Source organism: Panthera onca, chromosome A2, assembly GCF_046562875.1.
Source record: "Panthera onca isolate mPanOnc1 chromosome A2, mPanOnc1 haplotype 2, whole genome shotgun sequence".
NCBI classification, from domain to species: domain Eukaryota; kingdom Metazoa; phylum Chordata; class Mammalia; order Carnivora; family Felidae; genus Panthera; species Panthera onca.
The window spans coordinates 145749518-145773380 of record NC_138340.1 but is presented as its reverse complement, the minus strand read 5'-3'; the positions used below and the strand labels follow the sequence as shown (position 1 = coordinate 145773380).

General features: G+C 39.6%; 1 protein-coding gene across 9 annotated transcripts in view; it reads left to right on the top strand.

The window, feature by feature from the left end:
• Positions 1-23863, top strand: part of UBE2H (ubiquitin conjugating enzyme E2 H) — a 102756-nt gene that overhangs the window by 47851 nt on the left and 31042 nt on the right. For 4 of the 9 annotated variants that reach the window (XM_060633149.3, XM_060633147.3, XM_060633145.3 and 1 more), the window contains exons 2-3: positions 8166-8242; positions 9378-9452. In XM_060633149.3, the coding sequence (XP_060489132.1) occupies positions 8166-8242; positions 9378-9452 (152 nt within the window). Of the gene's footprint in view, positions 1-3408; positions 3454-8165; positions 8243-9377; positions 9453-9931; positions 9988-22183; positions 22447-23863 lie in introns of those variants that run through there. The other 5 variants (XM_060633141.3, XM_060633148.3, XM_060633142.3 and 2 more) reach the window with 4 other exon arrangements.

Here is a 23863-nt window from a genome sequence, read left to right as displayed (position 1 = left end):
AGGGACCCCAAGGTGACTTTTTAAATCACGAGTGTTCATCTGCTTATAGTATATCGTTGCTTGGTTTATCCATTTATACTTCAAATTTTGTGTGTTCAAAACCAAACTTAGCATCTTCCATAAAAAATTTGTCCCTTCTGTCCTGTGTTCCACCTTGCCATTAATAGTATCACCTCTGCTGTCCGACAAAGCTAAAACTATAGTCAGACCTCAGATTGGCAGTTTCAGGTCATGCCTGTCTTGCAACTTCATATGTTCATTTTATATAGTATTGATTGAGTCCCTACTATGTGCCAGGCACTCTTCTAGGCCCTAAGAATGCAGCGGTGAACAAACCAGAGAATCCTTGTCCTTACGAAGTTTGCATTGTGTAGTAGGAGACAAGAGATAAATAAAATACATAGTATATTAATTAGTTGCTGGGAATGTAGCAGCCTGTGGTTGTAAGTAGAATGATCCCAGAAAGCTTCACTGAGAGACATTGGAGCACATGTGCTCTGTTTACATTTAGAAATGAGATTGACTTAGAAATCTGGTTTTTTTGGTTTCCCACGAAAATGAGATACTCTAGCAGCACTGGAGCTGCTTTCTATCAGCTATGCTGTGTCTAGTCAGTTGCAAAGGCTGAGAAGTCTCTCTAATCTCTCCCATCGTTCCCATGGCTGTTACCTTAGTTGAGGCCTTGAATGTTTCTTTTCTGCTCTTTTGCTTTAACTGTTTATCACCCCTTCAGCCAGTCCTACACACCACAGCTCAGGTAGCTTTGTGTAAAGCACAGTTGCGTTCACTGTGCCTAGGAATACAGACTGTCTCTGTTCACCGTATAAAATCCATACTTTGGGGCCATTTGATAATCTGGTCTTGGCTTACTTTCTTACACTCCCCATGGTCTACTCATCACAATAAAAATGTAGTGGTCCCCATTCTGTGGACATATCCTGTGCTTTTCTGGTTTTGTTTTAAATGCCTCTCCCACCTCTGCACATCTAAATCCCATACTGTTCTTAAGCCCTGTGTAAATCCATCACTGTCTATACCTGCAAACTAGAAGAAATCTATTTCTGTAGACCCTAGTAGCACTTGGTACAACCCTTTTTTACCTTTACTCTTTAACGTACAGATCTCCTGTTCCCTTGCTAAATTTTAAGCAGGTTCGTCCAAGAGTGGTTTGTGTTTGCCTTATGGCTCTTGGGTGTAGAATATTTAGTAAACCAACTTTTTAACAAAAATAAAGCCTGTGATATTTTGTGGATTTAATAGATGCTAACAGTATATTCTCCATAGCTCAGCACAATAGATTCCTGTCACTTCATGTGGAAAGCTTAAAATATTTTGGAGGGTGATACAGGGAATAAAATCGTCTGAGTTTAGGAAATAGGACACCTGCATATTGTTTTGTTGATTGCTCTTGACATTGTATTATTGTCTCCCAGATTGAGATAAATGATAAAAATATGCCCTTATTCTTTATATTTTATTTCATCACTGGCAGAAGGCTTTTTCCTTCCCTATTACTGCCTTTCATCCTTTTCCCCATGCTTATTTTCTTGATAGCTTTTATTTCTGCTGTTTTCATTATTTCTCTTTTCTGTAAAAGTCCTCCCCTCTCCTCATAAAAAGAATACAAACCTTTAAAAGCCTTTTTTTTTTTTTAATTCAAACTTTCATCTCACCCAGGAGCCTCTGCTGTTGTACATGACCATTTTTCTTTACAGATGTACCTTTGTTTAAGGTATAAGTAATTATTGCCCAGAGGCTATTTGTCATAGGTATGCAAAAGGTATGCTCATATTCCTTCTGAGTGGTTGAATTTTTCTTAGACATCCTTTTGAATTTCATTCATCTAGAATGTCACTTGTTGAGTTGCTACCTTGGCAGAGTATTCTTCTCTTTCAATAAGAAGTCTTTGTTCTTTTACGTACTGGATCATTTGCTGCCTTTTTCTTCCTCAGACTAAGTACTGGACCTCAGGAAAAAATGTTGGATTGTTTCATAAGCTTGCTTTTTTTTTTTTTTCCCCCTTTAAATGTTTGTTTATTTTGACGGGGGGAGAGAGTGCACACGAGAAGGGGAGAGGCAGAGAGCTGGGGAGACAGAGAATCTCAAGCAGGCTCTGCACTGCCGGCACAGAGCCTGACCTGGGGCTCAAGCCCATGAACTGTGAGATCGTGTGCTGAGCTGAAAGAAAAATCAGATGCATAACCGATTGAGCCACCCAGGTGCCCCACCCCCCCTTCATAAGCTTTTGACAAACAGCTACAGCAGCTAAGTTCTTCTACACTGTTAGAACTTTTCTTATGGAAAATTTCAAACATAAAAGAACAATGTGGTGACTGCTCCCCCCTCCAGGCACCCATCATTCAGATTCAGTAATTCCTACCTCAAGGCTTCCGCCATTTCTTCTGTACCCCTTTCCTAACTCTGCCCATACTGGGTTATTTTAAGGCAAATTCTAGACATCATATAGCTTAGTTCGTAAATATTTCAGTGTACATCCCTAAAGGAGGATTCTCTATAAACATAACCCAATATTATTTTTGTGATATTTTGCACATTAATGGGTTCACAAGACATGCTGTGTTTTTATTAAGAATACCAGGTAGTAAATAAAGGTTGGCAAGTTTCTTCAACTTTCAGAATGTGATTAATCTCAAGGAGGGTTGGAAATAGACTGGTCTGAACATACATAGAGAAAGCCACACAGATTGCTTCTACTTTCTGTACAGAAGCACATTCTTCACCCCAGTCCCTTACTTCCATGGACACAGCTCAGGGAGGCCACCCTCATTTATTTTATAAGCTCATTATCAGTAAACTTAGGAAACAATGCTGTCTGATTCCTAGGTCTTTGACCTGTTAAGGTCAATCCTGTGGCACAGGCTTTTAGCCCTTGGCTCTCTTTCTGGAAAATTCCAGAACTATATAAAAATCATTTCTAAAATCCCGATAGACACGTTTTGCCAAGAATGTCAGTTATCTCTTGACAGTTTGGCATTAACCTTTAAATATTAGATTGTGTAATCATAATGCCATTCAGGGGAAATAAGGGGGTGGGTGGCTGGCATTTTAAAAGTGAAATGAACTTGGGTTCCTGGGAATGTTAATCATTATTCTACCAAAAATGCTGATAGTACTTAATAGTGAAATGCTAAGTAAGTAAAACGCAGTATTTTGCGAACAGCTTAGATCAGAGGTGAGTAAAATGTGGCTTTATGCGTTTGTTTAACATATTTTTACCAGAACAGTATCTGAAGGTTATTTTCTGCTTTTAAGCTTTGAAACTGAGAAAGTAATGAAGAAACCTTCTAGTGAGCTCCTGCCAGTCTGCTAGCCTGATCAGAAATAGATCATTATTTTTGTCATTGTAACCTGCCTTCTCATTTGCCTTCCTTGCCCTTGACTTTGCAGCAGAGAGGAGAAAGAAACTCGCGGCCTCTACCATAAACACACATGGTAACAGCAGTCAAGTAATTTTATATTTTTTGTGGGCAAGTCAGTCATTCATGGTGATGAAATGGCTTATTTTTAATGCAGTGTTTTTCTTTCAACTAAACTTAAATTCTTTTTTTCCATCTGATTTAGTTGTCTGTACCATTCCAAGGCAGCATAAATTTAGCACAGCTTCTTCGTTTTACCAACTTGGTAGGAGTTTTAAAGGTTTCATTCAGCTTACTTGAGATTTCATATGAAATGGACTCTAAGAACTCTAATTCACTAATAATGTGTAACTAAAGACAGACAGAGCCAGTATACCTGACGTGGAAGACCATACCAGGGATTGTGGGAAAGGGGAGGTTTGGAGCATTGATTTCCTAAAAAAAAATTTAATGTTTATTTTTAATTTTTGAGAGAGAGAGAGAGCGAGCGCACAGGCAGGGAAGGGGCAGAGAGAGAAGGGTGCAGAGGATCCGAAGCGGGCTATATGCTGACAACAGAGGAGCCCAACACAGGGCTTGAACTCCCCAATCGTGACATCATGACCTGAGCTGAAGTTGGGTGCTCAACCAAGTGAGCCACTCAGGCGTCCCCGGAGCATTGATTTCTAATCTCATTTTAACATGACTCTTTGGAGAGTAGATAAAAGCATGGGCTAACTCTCAAACAGGTCACAAAATGGAAGAAACCCAGATTTATTGCAGCCATGTAAAGGATAGAAATGATCTCAGTTTTCTAGAAGAGCCATCCATGTGGATAACAGAATTTTAACTGATTAAGAGTAATTGCTGTCAGGGCACCTGAGTGGCTCAGTCGGTTGAGCGTCCAACTTTGGCTCAGGTCATGATCACACGATTTGTAGGTTCCAGCCCCTCGTCGGGCTCTGTGCTGACAGGTTAGAGCCTGGAGCCTGCTTCTGATTCTGAGTCTCCCTCTCTCTTTGCCCCCCCCCCCACCACATTCTCCCTCTCTCTCTCAAAAATAAATATTTTAATCAGTGCTACTCATAGCAAGTTAGTTCTGGCTAATGAGGAATGCTGCTTCTACAGATTTTTATATTTAAAAAATTAGTTTATGACTTCTTTCATTAAACTCATTTAAATTTCTGCCTTACTCTATTTTTTCATTATCCTTGTGAATTTATTTGGTTTTGTGTAATGACTGGGATATCTTTATCTGTACTACTTTATTCAGTTGACTACTACTGGATACCCCAAGCTGAGCAGAAACATACATTGGAAGAGCTCTGGGTGGGGAGAGGGCATCAGTAAACACTAGTGAAATAAGAGAGTTGGACGCCTAAGCATCTGAGCCACCCAGGCGCCCCTAATTTCCGTTTTTAAATTTCACATATTCCAGTAAACATATTTGCACGTTTCTGATATACTTTGTCTTACTTTCAGTAAACTTTTGGTTAGACAATAGCATATATATATGAAAAATCGTTTTCGTAACTCAGTGATAAATGAAACAGTAATGGTTTAATCAGCACCCCAGAAATCCCCCTCAAACCACTTCCTGGTGCTCACAGTCTCCACTAGGGTAGCTACTATCCTGATGTCTGACACCGTTGATTTATTTAGTCTCTTTGAAATGTGTATGGCTGGAATCATATTGTGTCTACTCTTTGGTATCTGGTTTCTGTCACTGTCATATCTGGGAGACTCATGCACTTAACATGTTGCAATTCATTTTTTATTGCTGTGCAGTATTCTGTTGGGTGACAACCATAAGTCCTTTTTATTATTGGGGAGTCTCTGGGTCGTAACCTAATTTTTGGATTTGTAAGTAGCACCGTGAGCATCCTTGAACCTGTGTTTTGGTGATCACGGCTATACCTGACTATTGGGAGGGTGCAGTGTGGAGCTTTACCACACCAGCGGTTTTCCAGGATGGTTGAAACTGTGTCACACTCCCACCAGCAGTTTCTGGTTATTTTTTTATAAAATAACTTCATAAAAGGGAAATTTGAATAAAAGATAAATGCATTTTGAGTTTTGGAATATAGTGTTAAATTTACCCTCAGGAATACTAATTTGTATTCCACTGAACACGAGGTTTTCATCAGCTCTTTTATCTTTATCAGTGTATAGTGGAAAAGAGTGGAAAACGTGTGATTTTTAAACTAATGAGTTGAAATTTTTTTAGCTTAATTATGCTCATTCAGTTTTCTTGGCTGTTCTTGTCTTTTCTTTGTCAAGGTGTTTCTCATGTTTCTTATTGCTTTGTAATAACCTTATATATTTTAATTCACATGTTTTGGTCATATGCTATAGTTTTTTTTCCTTCCTAGGTTGTCCTTTGTTTTAATTTTGCCTTTTATGGGGCGCCTGGGTGGCTCAGTCAGTTGAGTCTCATTTTCCCTCAGGTCTTGATCTCTGGGTCATGAGTTCAAGCCCTGAGTTCGGCTCCATGCCGGGCTTGATGCCTGCTTAAAAAAAATGTATACATACCTATTTTTTGTCTTTTACAATACAAATGTTTTACATGTGTGTTTGTGCTTGTATCTGCTAATCTTTTCCTTTCTGGTTTCTGGCTTTGGTGTCATTCTTAGGAAAGCCTTTTTGCCCCAAGATTATTTTTTTATTTTTAAGTGTTTATTTTTGAGAGAGAGTACAACTGGGGGAGAGGTGGAGAGAGAGGGAGACACAGAATCTGAAGCAGACTCCAGGCTCTGAGCTGTCAGCACAGCTGAAGTCAGATGCTTAACCTACTGAGCCACCCAGGAGCCACCAAGATTATTTTTTAAAAAGTCTGTTTTCTTCAAGGGCTTTATTGTGTTTAATTTTGTTTATTGTAACTAGGTTTAACTTACAACACAAGGTGCTCTTTTGGCTCGTTTGTTTGTTTTAAGACAATTTAAGCCTGTTGTACGTTTATTTATTACATAAGCATTAGCTTTGGAATATTTTGCCAGGTGTCAGAAGGTGACTAGTCAGGTAGAATTTACCCCAAAGCATCCATGAATGTCTCATTTGACCAAGCGAGAAATGAAGCCCATTTTACAATGTGGATGCTATTTGAGTCCTTTCGGTGTGCATGTTATTAAAATAGTTTTCATTTAGAAAAGAATGAGATCAAAGTAGCATAAACTAAATTGTCTTGTTACATGTCTTTAGCGGAGATTGTTCAAGGCTCTTCAGCAAGGCACTTTCCCAAAAATACACCCAGCCCCTCTGTTTCGTGGCCCGTAGGACCACAAAATAAGAAAGCCAAATATGTAATTTCAAATCTTTTAAAAAGACCATATTTCTTTATATAAGAGAATGTTTTTACATTTCTTTCAGTTCTTTCCCTTTGTATAATAGTACATGTAATTAAAATGTAATTGGCATTGCTGACGGAGAAAGATAAGACCAGTTTATCATAACTGGTGGTTAGGGGTTTAGTTGTTGTTGTTGTTGTTTTTTTTTTAATTTTTTTTTTTTTAACGTTTATTTATTTTTGAGACAGAGAGAGACACAGCATGAACGGGGGAGGGGCAGAGAGAGAGGGAGACACAGAATCGGAAGCAGGCTCCAGGCTCTGAGCCATCAGCCCAGAGCCCGACGCGGGGCTCGAACTCGCGGACCGCGAGATCGTGACCTGAGCTGAAGTTGGACGCTTAACCGACTGAGCCACCCAGGCGCCCCGGTTTAGTTGTTGTTTAATTTCATTGTGAGATTTGAGGGCCCTTCAAAGCCCAGCACCTAAAATTCCTGAGTCATTATTTGTTTGGACTACAAAACAGAAACATAAAACAGGTACATATTGAACCAGTAGCTCTCTTTTCTGATTCGGGTTGGTTTGGTTCCTATAGGTGAATATTAGTACCTTAAAGAGGTGAGAGTCTCAGGGACAGGCAAGTTTTTGAGGAAGAGACCACAGAAGTGTTGCTTCTGTGAGGAGAGCCCTGGCATGCATCGGAACCCAGAGGCCAGTCTAAGGGGCAGAGAGATTTGGAAGGGAGAGAAAGCATAGGTGAAAGGAAATACTACAGACAACATTTTGGTTTTTGTTTTTTTAAATTTTTTTGCTGGTCTTTTGCATTTAACAGTACTTGTTAGCAAGGTGGCATCACTAATTATTTGATTATTCTCCAAGCCGGTGGGGGGGGGAGAACGGGTGGGGACTTGGCTTATTAGTAAATCCATAATTTTAGGAGCACAGCATTTATAGTTTAGGAGAATCAGTGCTATGCTGAGTATTTGAATTTGACTAAAGGGAATAATGGAGTTTATGTTAAAGGGTCACTGGGAGTAGGTTGGGGAAGAGAGCTCACAGAGGAGAGAAAAATAAAACTAAGTGCCTGTTTTTCATTTATGTATATACATTATGTACATGCATTATATCCAATATACATTATGTATTGTATATACATATACATTATGTATATACAAAATGCAGTCTTACACATTGTACATATTTGACCCATTCAGTCCTTACAGAAATTCTATGAAGTGGTGTTTCCCGGTTGTCAAAGAGTGAGTTCATGTTATTCTGCATGGGCCCGCAAAACCAGCAAATGGCGGTCCTGGGATTTGAACTCCAGCTTCTGAATCTAAAGCTCATTCCCTTTCTTTTCACAAGAGTATATATTGCCTTCTAAGTGACCAGAATGACTATGTATATTTTATATTGTCAGTTTCATATCAAATGTTGGTAACAGTTTACATAGCATATCTTGGGGATATCATCTTTAGTTCTAGGTAATATAAAGCCTGTGTACTTTCCTTTACCTTCTGCCTTAGCATTGAGAGTAAGCATGAGGTTACGATCCTGGGAGGACTCAATGAATTTGTAGTGAAGTTTTACGGACCACAAGGAAGTAAGTACACATGTTGATGTGCGCTCTTCTTTTTCTTTTTTCTCTACTCCTTAATAAGTAATGAGAATATCAGTGACAGGTGGTGGCGAGGTAGTATTTGAACAGTAAATTTAATGCAACTGTAGAACCAGTGAGGAAGTCTTGCTTTTATCATAACTCTTTATATGCTTTTCTCTTTTATCTCCATGCGACAGTATTAAACATGAATTGTGAATACTCTTGTTTATTTTTATTTATTTTTTAATGAGTGGCTACTCAGTGGATGGTTTGGGGGAAAGTTTCATGTATTTTTTCTATTTCTGTTTTTGGGTTTGGTTAGGGGTGGTCAACAGGGTAGATTGAAGTAGGAGGCTGTTATTTACCAATTAATTGAATAGTGCTTAATACTTTACAAAATCAGGTAAATGTAGGGGAGAAATGAGTCTTTGCTTATTTTCCAAGTCTAGATCTTTAAAAAATACATATTTTTTAATATTTATTTATTTTTGGTAGAGAGAGGGACCAATCAAGAGCCAGGGAGGGGCAGAGAGAGAGAAAGAGAGAGAGAGAGAGAGAGAGAGAGAGAGACAGAATGGGAAGCAGGCTCCAGACTCTGAGCTGTCAACACAGAGCCTGATGCAGGGCTTGAACCCACGAGCCACGAGATTGTGACCTGAGCCAAAGTCAGACGTTTAGCCAACTGAGCCATCCCAGTGCCCCCAACTCTAGATCTGTTAAAGAAAAGTATTTTAGGGGCACCTGGGTGGCTCAGTCGGTTAAGCGGCCGACTTCGGCTCAGGTCATGATCTCACAGACCATGAGTTCGAGCCCAGCGTCGGGCTCTGTGCTGACAGCTCAGAGCCTGGAGCCTGTTTCGGATTCTGTGTCTCCCTCTCTCTGACCCTCCCCCGTTCATGCTCTGTCTCTCTCTGTCTCAAAAACAAATAAACGTTAAAAAAAAAAATTTTTTTTTAAAGAAAAGTATTTTAATCTGAACATATAATAGCTACTAATTATGGGGTCCCTGACTCTTGAAGGAATTAATTTACAAGGTTTTCCAAAGAGATTAGGATTTAATGTTTCACCTTTACTCAGATTTGTTTTTTAATGTGGAAACACACAGTTACAATGTTTAACATTTTTACTTGTATTTCAGCACCATATGAAGGTGGAGTATGGAAAGTTAGAGTGGATCTTCCTGATAAATACCCTTTCAAATCTCCATCTATAGGTATGTAACTACTCAATTTGTCTCATTAGTGAGTTTTGAAATCAAAGAGAAAAAGAGGGGGAAAAAGCCTACATTTTATGGGAGATAATTCCAGAAATGGTTACTTAACTGAATTTTTCCTTTTTGGGCTTTGGTTAATTAATTAGTGACTTTCTGTGGGACTTCCTAGTGTGACAGAAGATGGTGAAATGAACCCTTTGCATGATTGTAATGATCCTAACTCTAGATTTTTCTGTCAGGGTAAGATTAAATAATCTTAAAGGCCCACTGTCCATTCAGGCTAAGTAGTAAAATAATAAACGTGTTTTAAGTCTCATTTTAATTGCTAGATTATTGGAGTTAATGTTATGTAGTGTCTATTCTAATTCTGTCATTTAAAAATCCTCTTTAGATCCTCCTTTGCTTTTTGTTCACTCCAACTCTGGGTACCTAGCAGTGAAATCACCCTTTTCCGTTCTCTCCACTCCTCATCGTTTTAGCCCCCTGAGCAGCTGAAGAAAGTAGAGTAGGAGCCTCAGTGGGATTGTATAAAGAGGTACTTTTTCTTCACCTTCATCTTCTTTCTGCCCTAACTGGTGATATTATTAACCCGGCACCCCCATTAAGGCACTTAGTGACAATTTAGGCGTTTTAGCATCAGACGCTAAAGATGTATATCGGATTGAAGGTTGACACTTTTTTTTTAAGTTATTTATTTAGAGAGAGAGAGAGACAGTATAAGTGGGGGAGGGTCAGAGAGAGAGGGAGAGAGAGAATCCCAAGCAGGCTCCACACTGTTAGCACAGAGCCCAGTGTAGGGCTTGAACTCATGAACCGTGATATCCTGACCTGAGCCGAAATCAAGAGTCGGACGCTTAACTGACTGAGCCACCTGGGTGCCCTGAAGGTTGACGCTTGTAAAAATTTTGAGATTGTGTAATGATAGTAACTCAGCTAATTTAACCTAGGTTTTAAAATTTTCATTCTAAAGATGATTTTGAAATATTATAAAATACTGACCAATTTTAGGAAAGAAGAAAAAAATAAAATTGGAATCTATTATACATTTTTTGACAGTCACACTGATCCTCATGTTCAGATTGCCAGAGTTCATACATCTTGCTACCGCTATGGGCTCGTTTCTGGAAGTAATGCTAGGTCTCTTGGAGTTTAGATACCACACACCGTACCCACCCTTCAACAAAAGTTTTCTTTCTCCGCCCCCCTCCCCCAAAGAGGTGGACCAAAGACATCCTAAGCTTTATGTTTTGATTCTAGGCCCCCACCTTTCTGTCTAGGATAAGTCATGTGAAAAAGATAGGATCGTTACAGACTAATTTTCATTCAAATGCAGCGGCTTCTCCCGCACCATCTAGCTACTTACTGCTCTCAAGCTTTGTGCCTTAAAAACACTACAGAGCACCTATAACTCCTTCTTAGGCTGGGAACTCTCGGTGTTCATTTTAAGAATAAATTGGTGATTTCCTTTTAAGGTCTCTGGGCTGATTTTTCTAAACTCAGGGAGGGAGAAGATACTTTATGAATGATTGAATTGGAAATTTCCCTCTTGCTACAAGGGCCTCTGAGGTGTAGGGTTCTCAGATGGTGAAATAGGAAGGGAGCTGTGAGGTGTTGCATTTTTGAGATAATCCCCAAGTATATCTGACTTAATGCCTGTATAGTTGGGGCAGCACCCCTTCCTAGTTCCATCCCAGGGAGATGGAATGTGGTGTTACTCAGTTTGGGAGGGCTTTTCTTTCACGTTGTGGTTGCCTGTCCCCCATTCATCTCTTCTTTTGATACAGGCGTCTGAACTTGTGTGTAGTTGAGCGGTATGATCTTCAAATCTTTACATGTGGAATGTCCACACCATATAAATTCATTCAGATATATTTCATAAGTGTCTGTTTGCTTAAAGACTAAAAGCATGCTGGATACCGTTTTGAGCCCTAAATTCCTAGTTAGAAAGAAAATAGTATAGCTGTTTAACAGGCAACTATAGAAAACAATTACATATCCTGTAGAAATGTAGTTATTTCTCAAACCTTATCTTATTTTTCCAGATAATGTAACTGTTTCATCATAACTTTCAAAGTAAAAATATCTTAACTTGGCCTGGTTTGTTTATTAACTAATGACGCAATAGAAGCCTATGTACTTTCTTAAATTAATGATGTAATATGAAATTGCTTGGGACAAATGACTAGGCTGATTTAACTTCTTCATAATTTTTCCTTTGCCTTGCTGTGCGCTTTTAGAACTTGGTAATGCTTACAGATGTGTACCATCTTCTCTTAGGGAAGTAGGTCTAGTTGAAATATTTGTACAAGCTGTGTTTGTTTCCTCCAAAGGAAGGATTGCATAAGAGAGTTATAATCAGTTGTGTGTGGTCACCCATTTTCAGGTCATCAACAATGTAATTGCTGAATTTGCCTTAAACATTTTGAGAGGTAGTAGCTCATTTAGAATAGCCAAGGTTTCCTTTTTGAGTTGTATAGATAGTTGTAGAAGTATGCAGAAGGGCAAGGAGATGAGATAAACCCAGACTTAAGGTTCTTTTTAAACCCTGCCTCTGTAGTATCTAGGCAGGCATACCCTTATTCCTGAGCCAAATTTTGAGCTCTTAAATATTAAGATATGCAGGATTAAGCATCCTTAATGCTTAGATCCTGGAATGTTAAAAAAAAAAAATTATATATATGTTTGGTATTTATTGATTTTTTGTAAATGTTTATTTTGAGAGAAAGCATGCATGCGTGTGGGTGAGGGGCAGACAGAGAGAGAGAGAGAGAGAGAGATTGAGATTGAGAGAGAATCCCAAGCAGGTTCCATGCTGTCAGTGCAGAGCCCGACTGGAGTTCAATCTCACAAACTGTGAGATCATGACCTGAGCCGAAATCAAGAATCTGACGCTCAACTAGCTGAGCCACCCAGGTGCCCCAATTGGTTGATTTATTGACTGATTGATTGATTGTATAAATGCTCCATATTCTTAGTATGAATGTAAGAAGGTCCAGGTGACCAAAAATAAAGAAAAATTAAAAATGTCTCATAATCCTGTCCCTCAATGGATATCATCATTACATCCTGGTATATGTATTTTAAGACAATTTTCTATGCACATTTAAGTATATATTCAATATAATTTGACATGCTTATCTCTCAGAGTATCCTTTAAATAAATTTTAGAGAGGGGTACCTGGGTGGCTCAGTCGGTTGAGCGTCCAACTTTGGCTCAGGTCATGATCTCACGGTTTGTGAGTTCGAGCCCCGCATGGGGCTCTGTGCTGACAGCTCAGAGCCTGGAGCCTGCTTCGGATTCTGTGTGTCTCTCTTTCTGCTCTCTCCCCACTCATACTCTGTATCTCTCTCAAAAATAAATAAAACATTAAAAAAAAAATAAGTTTTAGAGAGTTTTTCAGAAGTTACATGATTGCCTGAGTTATAAGTAAAAATGTTCTTTGAAAACAATTTATATCATTATATAAGTGTTGGTTTTTTTTGAAAATAGCAATAAAGCTATCTCAAATTATCTTTGGAAAGAGAAGGAATATAAACACAATATATATAGAAGGAATATAAGCAGGTTATGAACTGACTTTTTAAATGCCATCATCTTAAGCTGGTCTTTTGGAATTTTATATTCTCTTTGAGTATCATAAGCAATGATATTTATGAAATCATCTTGATGCTTTGAGGCTGGATATAAATTTTTGAGATGGCTAAAGATCATTTAATTTCACAGAATAAGATGATGGAAAAACTGAGTAACATCAATCGGAGTGTAAAATGATATATGATTATGAAATTGGCTTAAGAATTATGATTTTCTTGTGAACTGGCCCTAACAGCACTTTCAAAGAGAATTTATAAAACTCCTAATCAGTTGTAACATCATTGAAGTAAGTATTTGCATAGCTTTCCAGAGAGACTGCTTTGAAATAAATCATATTTGAATTAAAAAAAAAATGTTTAATGTTTTATTTATTTTTGAGAGAGAGGGAGACAGAGTGTCAGCAGGGGAGGGGTAGAGAGAGAGGGAGACACAGAATCCAAAGCAGGCTCAAGGCTCTGAGCTGTCAGCACAGAGCCTCACCCCGGGCTCGAACTCACGGAACGCGAGATCATGGCCTGATCGTAGTTGGACGCATAACCGACTGAGCCACCCAGGCTCAGAATCTTGAAGTTCAGATTTATTTGAAAGTTCAGGCTTTTTGTATTTTTCATTCAGAAACATTCCTAGAATGCTTAGTTGCCAACTATGTAGAGTTAGGAGAGTGTGCTTGATCAGTGGTGTGGGTATCAGGAAAGAGCACTTCTGGCCCTCGTTCTCCTTGACCACGAGACTGATACTCAACTGTTGTTCTTCTAAAAAATGAGATCATGGAATTAAATGAACTCTGCATGTTTGATATTGACCAATATGCTAAATACTCAGGATAGATGCCATTCTACTAGGCAATTAGGAAGATCGTGTAAGGCTCTCACTATTTAGAAGGTCAATATAAATAAAATATTGCATAGACTTTAGTGACAACACTTGATTGCTTTTTAGGAGAGGTGTGGGTTAGTGGCTGAGAGAGAGTGTATGGAAGAGATAGGCTTTTACAAGAAAGGTGAGTTTCTTTTTTGAGAATACAGTTTTTACAGAGCTTCAGAGACGTGAAGGTGTGCATAAGGAGTTTAGAACACTGTTTCAAAACCCCAAGTAATCCCCAGTCCATGAAGATTTTGTTTTTTTTGCAGAGAAGTTGCTACAGAGAGTATGCCATATTTCTCTAGAATCAGTTTCCAGCATGTGCTCATCTATTAAGAGAATGTTTTTACCAAAGGAAACAGACTTGTAGTTGATGAGGGGGTGAAATAAAAATGAGTGATGCCATTTAAAGAGGGTAAAATAGAGCAGCTTTGAATAAAAATTCAAAAGTAACCAATAAGCGTAGGGTACAAAATGGTTTTATGTCTACTCCAGAGAATGCTTATTAAAAAAGTGAGAGGGGGACACCTGGGTGGCTCAGTCGGTTAAGCGTCTGACTTCAGCTCAGGTCACGATCTCGCGGTCCGTGAGTTCGAGCCCCGCATCGGGCTCTGGGCTGATGGCTCAGAGCCTGGAGCCTGCTTCCGATTCTGTGTCTCCCTCTCTCTCTGCCCCTCCCCCGTTCATGCTGTGTCTCTCTCTGTCTCAAAAATAAATAAACATTAAAAAAATTAAAAAAAAAAAAAAGTGAGAGGGGTGCCTGGGTAGCCCAGTTGGTTAAGTGGTCAATCGTCCAAGTCTTGATTTTAGCTCAGGTCACGATCTCACGGTCGGTTGTGAGAGAGAGCCCCATGTGCTGATAGCACAGAGCCAAGCCCGCCTGGGATTCTCTCTCTCCCTTTCTCTCTACCCCCTCCCCAACTCGTTCTCTTGTTTCTCTCTCTCTCTCTCTCTCTCTCTCTCTCAAAATAAACTTAAAATGAGAGATACAGGACTTAACACATTGGCAGGTTAAGCATTGTTGGCAAAGGTATTATGATATAGCCAACTTAGTATATACTAATTGAAGATTTTATATTCTTTGAGTGATTTTACTTAAATTATCCTAAGATTCAGAATTGTGCACTAAAATTAATGTGTAAGTATGCAAATTGCAGTGTTACTTTAAAAACTTTTATTTTAAAAAGTTGGAAGCAATCTAAATGACCCAGTAGATCATAAAGTAGTTAAATTATGGTACATCTTAATGGACAAAATGCTTTAGTCATGACTAATGTTTTAACTCTATCTTTAAAGGAACACACAGGAAAATGGTAATCTTGTATAGCATTACCTCTAATTTTTTCCATGAAATTCCAAGTATGAATGCCAAAATATTGTTACGGTTATCCATGGCTGTAAAAGGGATTAAAAATGTTTTTGGGGGTGCCTGAGTGACTCAGTTGGTTAAGAGGCCAACTCTTGATTTAGACTCACGTCATGATCTCATGGTTTGTGAGTTTGAGCCCCACATTGGGCTCTGCACTGACAGCATGGAACCTGTTTGGGATTTATTCTCTTTCCTTCTCTCTCTGCCCTTCCCCCTCTCATCCTCACTCTCTCAAAAAAAAGAAACTTAAAAGGATTAAAAACATTTTTCTATAACTTCTAAATAATAGTAAGTTCCTTTATACTATATATATAAATTATATATATTATATATAAATTACTTATATATACTATATATATAAATTATATATATTATATATAAATTACTTATATATAATATATATATATTTTTTATATAAGTTTTTCTTTATTTTGAGAGAGAACACGCATGTGCGAGTCAGGGAAGGCCAGAGAGAGAATCCCAAGCAGGCTCTGCTCTGTCACTGTGGAGCCCAGCATGGGGCTCAAGCCCATGAACCGTGCCATCATGACCTGAGCTGAAATCAAGAGTTGGATGCATAACCAACTGAGCCACCCAGGCGCCTAAAAGTTTATATTTTTAAACATATGGCAAATGCATGTCTTTCAGATGTCCTGTCTGTGTCAATACTTTTTCCTGTCTTTTGTTCTAGAAAGCCATTATATCCTTAGCCAGATTTCTCACCTGGTAGCTTGCTAAGGCCCTACTGGCCCCCAAGTTTCCACCAATTTCCTTTCTTATTTTCTTTCAATTTTAATTATGTGTGCGTATAAGGGTTACATACCGTTCTCTCTGTTTTTCTGCTTATAATTTAGTTTATTCCATCTTGGGTACTATCTTTACACCTTTACACAAAACTCTCTTTCACTCCTTTTCTTTCTTTCCCTTTTCTCCCTTTTCTTGGGCTGCTACCTCTAACAATTCTTACCTACTTGTCTTTCCGATCTGACTCTTTCACATGTGTTTCCCCTTGCTCCATTTTTCTCCTATGAACCAAAAAAGATTCCTGTTTCATAACTCATAAATAATAACATTTTTGATAAACTTGAGCCGGCAGGGGGAGGATTATGTCTTCTAATAAAATACAGGCATAAAATGTTAGATTTAAGTCTTTCCACCTCTAAAGGTCTTGAAAATATCATGAAGTCTCCTTCAGGATCTACAGTAGTCTCCATCACACCATAGCTACTTAAACACTAGCATTCAAGAGAAAATGAAGAATTTGGCTTTTATATTTTTAAATGATTACTGGGTAGTATATTAATAAAACTTCATTCTACTAATTTCAGATAGAACTGTAGAGTATTTTAGAGTCTTTTGTAAATAACCTTCAATCAAGAGTCAGACGCTTAACCAACTGAGCCACCCAGGCACCCCATCATTTGTATTAAAAAAATTTTTTTTTCATTTATACTTTTTACAAATAGAACACTGTTTTAACATCCACCTAACAAGTCTAGAAACTAACTTTTGAAACACTACCTATATACATATCCATCTTAACAGTGAGGAAGACTGTCTCACAGGAGCAGGCTGCATGTACTGTGTGTCTGGATTGCAAATTTGATTATGCCAAAGCAGAGTAAGAGAAATGGTTGATTGAGAACAAGATTCTGGAGGGAGTGGTTTAATAATTTGCTTAATGTTGATAGAATGGTCAGGGAAAAAAACCACACTCGTTGTGCAATGGAATTTGATGTCAGTGGGCATATAGCAAGAGCTAGCCAAACCCATATCAGTAAATGGAGACAAAAAGGAAAGGTCATGGGCAATTAACAGTAGCTGGAATACTGTATTGAGCTCTACCAGTGGCCTTTACTGCTAGGTCGGGTATCCTCTCAATAGAGCGGTTTAGATCTTCCTATTTCAAGGGAAACTAGATTAGATAACCTGTCAGAGTACTTTCTGAATCTCCCAGTCTACCATAGGTTCTTACTTAGAAGATACTCTGATGATCAGTGCACCTTATTCTTTTTACTTTGCCAGCGATTAAGGAAAGTGATTTAACCTTTTTCATTGTCAGAATACCAGACACCTCTGGCATTGTAAAATTTTATTTCACTATGGCCAGAAATTACATCACAATATTTTTGGAATGGAATTTTATAATAGGGTATGACTAAAATACAGAGTTTAGAATATTTACCATTTCACTGTGTACCTTCCTAGATGGAAACATTGTATAATTACCTCCTGGGAACTAGCGAGGAAGCTAAGGGAGCAGTGTTGTCAGGGGTGGATGAGGATTTGGAGTAGAGTATGTCATTTCTGAAAGGTTTGGGGGTTAGTTATTTAACAGAGGCCTGTTGGGACCACTGCATTTTCACAAACAGAATGAATTCTGAGACCAAGGAAGCAAAATTCCATCACCTCCTTTCTTCTTGGCTTTCATGACCCTGGTTTTGAATTTGGTTTCTGTCTCAAGAAGATACATAATTGCTACTATGTAGTGATCTATATCTTTTGAATTCCAGTAGAGAGAAACAAGGTTCTAGTAGGAAAGTTTCATAAAAGTTTTTTTTAGATAATGCTATGAGAATGTAAGCCATTGTTAAAAGCTCTCTTTTTACTGCTGTTCTGAAAATGAAATTTTCCAGGGTGGATTTTTTTTTTTTTTTTTTTTTTTTAAAGAATATGTCTGGCAGCTGAAGCAGAATTTACTTTCTCGGAAAACTGATACATTTTTATACCATTTTTTTCTAATCAGCTTCACAAATTTACTAGATACCAAATATGTGTAGGGCAGTCATTATTCCAGGTGCCAGAGGAACAGAGGTTGAACAAATTCTTTGAGGAAAAAAGATGAAGCAAAAAATTAAAATGTCTGATAGCTTTATGCAGAGATTGATGTGAAATTGACATATGGATATCTTAGATTAGGTGTTCAGGAAGGGTTTCTCAGACAAAGTAAACTTAAGCTTGAGGTTTTGGGTTTTTTTTTAAATGTTTATTTATTTTTGAGAGCGTGGAAGCAGGGGAGGGGCAGAGAGAGAGGGAGACACAGAATCTGAAGCAGGCTCCAGGCTCTGAGCTGTCAGCACAGAGCCCGACACAGAGCTGGAACCCACGAAGTGCAGGGATCATGACCTGGGCTGAAGTGGTCCGCCCAACCGACTGAGCCACCTGGGTGCCCCAAGCTTAAGGTTTAAATGAAAAGGAAAAAACAAAAACAACCCCAGCCCTGATCCTCCAAGATCAGGGATGAGGGCATTCTAAGCAGAAGAAATTGTGAGCAGAAAGGCCCTGAGGCAGATAGGAGCTTAGCATGCTCAAGGAAGAGAAATAAGGCTGGGAGACTGGGTGAGCAGTGAAATAAGAGAGAGGCTCCAAGTGGCATGCAGGGTCAGGTCCCATAGGGCTTTGTAGGTGAGATTAAAGGCTTGAGTCTTGGTTTTATTTTATTTTTTAGAGAATTTTTAAAAATTTATTTGTAATTATTTTGAGAGAGAGACCAAGACAATGTGAGTGGGGGAGGGACAGATTGAGGAGGAGGAGGAGGAGGAGGAGGAGAGAGAGAATCCCAAGCAAGCTCCAAGCTGCCAGCACGGCGCCCGACGTGGGGCTCGAACCCATGAAACCGCAAGATCGTGACCTGAGCCGAAACCAAGAGTCGAATGTATAACCAACCGACTGAAACACCCACATGCCCCAGCATGAGTTTTCTTTTTAATGCAATGGAAAAATCATTGAAAGGTTTTAAGCAGGTTTTCATGATCACTGTGTTGTTATAGGGGAAGAGTAGAAATACTGGTGGTTTGGAACAGGTGCCAACATCGAGAAACTCTGGTGTCTATAATCCATTGCCTTGAAGAAATATGGCTGTGTGAAGGAGAGCACGCAAATGGCGGGCGGAGATAAAAGGAAGGTTTCAGTTTTTACTTCTGAAATGGGAGATTCTGAAGGATGTTGATATGCTCATTATAGGGGCAGTTGTCTAGAAAAGAGGGAAAGCTTGGTGATGCTGGGCATCAGGATGAGGATTGAAGGCACAGTGCCTTTGAGACAGTTAGGAAGACCTTAAACATTTGAATGAGCTCTTGAGGCAGGAAAAATTAGCGTGTGTGCAGGGAGGATTTTGATGGGGAGAGTGAGAGATCCTGCCCACCAGCCCCCATCCTCTCAAAATAGGCAGAGCTTTTAAGTCAAAGTGAGAAATAGAGGAGCAAAGGGGACTGGAGATTTACAGAATAATGAGGAAAATGCACAAGCCGTTGGAGAATCGGGGACAGGCTACTAGTGAAAGGAGAAAGGAAAATTATCTGTGATGTTGAATCCACAAAAGGTTATTGAGCATACTTTTTAAAGTTGGTGCATTTGCATAATGTCTTTCCTCCCTGCCAGCCCAGTAGATATAAACTCCATGAAGGCAGACCCTGGGTCTGTTCTGCTAAACATTCCTTCTCCCCACCTCAGGGCCTGGTACATTGCCTGCTCTGTACTGAGGTGAGGGAGTAAATGAATGAATCAGTGTTTAGTGACACCTTCAAGTCCAAGTACAGCGAATATGAATGATTGGTTTCCTCCAGTTGCAGATGGGTGTTTCTGAGGAGAGAGTGCATGGGGTTTGCAGAAGGTCACTGCAAAGCAATGATGGCAATGGGTCTTAAATCTTTTTTTTTTTTTTAATTTATTTTATTTATTATTATTTTTAAATTTTTTAAACATTTATTTACTTCTGAGAAAGAGAGGGAGACAGAGACAGAACATGAGCAGGGAAGGGGCAGAGACAGACAGAAACACAGAATTCAAAGCAGGCTCTAGGCTCTGAGCCATCAGCACAAAGCCCGATGTGGGGCTTGAACTCACAAGCCATGAGATCATGACCTGAGCTGAAGTCAGATACTTAACTGACTGAGCCACCCAGGCGCCCCTCTTTTTTTTTTTTTTTTTTTAACGTTTATTTATTTTTGAAAGAGAGAGTGTGAGTGGGGGAGGGGCAGAGAGAAAAGGAGACCCAGAATCCAAAGCAGGTTCCAGGCTCTGAACTGTCAGCACGGAACCCGACGCGGGGCTCGAACCCATGAACTGTGAGATCATGACCTGAAATGAAGTCGGATGCTTAACCGACTGAGCCACCCAGGCGCCTCAAATCTTAAATTAAGCAAGGAGAGGAGTGAAGATAGGAGGGCTGGTAGGTGGGAAGAAAAGGGAGGGTCAGTGGATTAGAGTTCTTAGGGACTGTGGTGGGTGGGGGTGGTCTGTGATTTTGGAGGTGAAGCTGTTTATAAGATGACAAATCCCAGGTATGTCCTGGGAGTGTGATGGGAGTGTGAATGAGATGTGATAGAGGAAAAGTCACTGAGAAGAAGCTTCAGGGATTGAGAAGACAGGGTGTCAGGAGTGTGATCTGTGTGGGTGATAATGTCACTAAAAATGACAAGAAAGAGACTTGGATGCCAGGTGCTAAAGTTCTCTGTAATGGAAGAAGCCAGTGGTCATATCAGCCCTGTTAAATGAAAAACCTCCTGTTGGCAGTCTATAATATTTAAATTCATTGACCTTCATCTTGCTATTAGCCAGAGTAAAAATAGTAGTTGGCTTTCCCTCCCCCAGGCCACCTCTAAGGGGAACCTTGCCTTTGTACATGCTTGCTTCTGTCAGAAGATTTGTCCATTTCCTTCTAGAAGCTGGTTTATGTCAGTCTCAATTCTGCCTTTGGCAATTCGTTATTATAGAATCCTTCCATTTGCTATATAATAATTCCATCTAGCTTACTCTTTAGGTTAGTTCCTACTTTAATTATAGTAGCTGACCTGTAGCTTTTGAGCTGGTTATTCTGACATCTTTTTGGCATTAACTCCTTTCCTCCTTTTTGGATTGTTATCGTAATGAAAACATGTATTTTTGGCTTCCTCTTTAGTTAAACTGCGATCCTTTTAAAAACAAGTAAGAGTAGTGTCTTAGTTCCCTTTGAAAAGCTTGTTCACCACAACTTAAGGTTTGTTCATATTTCTGGTGTTGGTGAAAACATAATGCTAGAAGGAACGTCAAAGATGATATCATCCAGTTGTCTCAGTTTAAGGATAGTAAAACTGAGACTCGGGAAGGTGGAGATAAATGACTGACTACTAACTAATTGCAGAGTCTGCCTTCTGGTTTCCAGTCTGGTCTTTTCCCCCCAAACCAAATGCAATTAGAATGGTCTTCTTCATGATAAATGTTAGAGTACCTGTATTTTCTATTTCCAGTGTGATGGGGTTATAGGAAGCCTAATACCCACTAATCAAAATATACTCTAATGCTCCGGACACTTCTAAAGGATTGAGAGAGGAGTAGGTAGGGGCAGATACTTTCATCTTTAGGATGAGGAGAGTGAGGTGAAATTACTTGCCTGAGCTCATGAGCCTTCTAATAACGTTGAGTACTTACTGTGTGCCAGTTGCTGGTCAAATGCCATACATATATTCATTTAATCTTCATAACAGTCCTATGATGTGCAGATACCAAAATTTAACTTAGCTTTATTCATAACAAAGGCAAAGAGATTCAGTGACTCTTAACTTGCTTGAGGCTTGCAGAGTGAAACTTGGGCCGTGTGACTGGAGCCTGATCTTTTAACCACGACTTTATTTAAGAAGAGTGGCCAACTGTGTCCTATGCTGCCTCTACTGAGGCAGGGAGTAATGACCATGAGAACAAAGTCCTCCAGATTCAGACAGTGTGGTTATATGAATGATCAGGAGAGTGAAAGAGACCCTGTGGAGACAGGAAAGAGAGCATTACAGTCTTCCACAAATGAAACTACAGGAGAGTAGATTTAAGGCTCGCAGGTTTTGGTAGGCTGCTAGGTTGGTAGCAGGGTTAGGCTGTTGAAGGATAACACTTCGCCTTTTCTTAGTTATAAGTAAACTTTTCTTATCCATCCAGCCCATCCCTCAGATTCCATATTATCCGAGAGAAAGGAAGAAACAGAAAAGACGACCCCTTGTTGAGTTTAGATCTCCTAAACACACACAGGATCGGTTCAGAAGTTCCCATGACACAGGGCATTGAGAGTGAGCTCCTTGCTGGGTTCCTCACCCAAGAAGAGACCGGCCCAGGTCCATCTCTCCTGAGTAGGAAAGGCTCGGCTCTCGGAAGAGGCCTCTGCCTGGGTGCGGGCTGCCACGGGCTGGGCCTGGCCGTCTGAGGTAAGATGAAAATCTCTGAGTGTGCGCTAATGCACAGAGCTGGCGGCATGGCTGTCACTGGTGAAGCCAGCAGCCCCCCCCCCCCCTTTTTTAGCTGGAACATCCCAACCCTGGTCGCCTCCTGCAGGCTAGGAATGGAGATCCAAGTTACTACCCTAAAAAAATGTACAGTCCGAGATGCTGCTAGGAGCGATAAGATCCAGTCTTTAATAGATAGATCCGAAACAATTACATCCGCCTAAGAAACGAGTCCATCAGTTTGATTCTGAGTGGTCTACCTTGTGCGGGCATCTATCATGAAGATGGAATATCAGAATGACTTAATGTTTTCACTCACCCTTTTCTCACAGGGATTCATAAACTCGTAATTAAATTGCATCAGCCACAGCCGCCTTAGCCGTCTGCAGTCCCAGCTCATTTTATCCCTGGGATGGAGCTCCTCTATTTTTGCCTTCGGCGTTTTTCACCTACTCACCTCAGGGTGGATTTACCTTGTTTCATGAGTCACTTGTCGGACCTCTCATTTCTCAAGATTATTCTGAAGGAAATTTCTGTGTAGATGACTGGCCCTAGGTTATTTCATTCTGTCCACACGTTTGATCATTAAAAATATCCTCACAAGTAAAACAAAGGTGATTAATTTTTGCCACCTTTATTTACATATTGACCCCAGTATCTGAAGTTACTGGAAAGCATGTACAACTTTGTACAGATCCCCTGCTGGGATGAGACACAGAAACGGGCTGAAATAAACACCAGTTTTCAGCATGACTCGGCATGATGTTATTTACTTCCTCTGCCTGTTAGCCTATGGGTCAAAAGATGTGTTAGTCTAGAACAGTTGAGTATTGGGAGTGTCACAAGCTAAAGCGTGGCATATTTTTCCTTTTTAATAATCTTTCATTTTATGAGATAATGCAGTTTTTCACATCAACTAAGCATGATTTGGATTCCTCCTCCAGAATTATAAATCACCTCATTCCCCTCTGCTAAAAGATAGAGGACAGAGGTGGTGAGCTTTCTAGCTAAGCATTTGTTCCTGTTGCCTTCCCTTTTATAAGTGCTTGGGTCGTGCCAGAGGATAATTGTCTCAGAGATTTGAAGGAGTTCTGGATTTTATCTGGTCAAATCACTGAAATATATATATCATTAGAAAATGTCTGGTTGTGAATAAAATCTTAAATCATGTAGATTAAAAATGACTTGCTTCCGCCTATCATGTTTTCGCAAAAGCAGTTTTCAAAATCTGTTTTCTTAAAATATCTTCAAGCTAGTTCCTGGTTGAATGGAAACAAGTGTTGGGAAAATTCTCTTGTCGCAGACGTATTCGTTAGTGTGGTGATCGCATTGCCAAAAGGAAGGAGGACATGCCAGGGCAAACACGCTGAGTCCTGAGAATGTTCCTTCTCTGAATTCC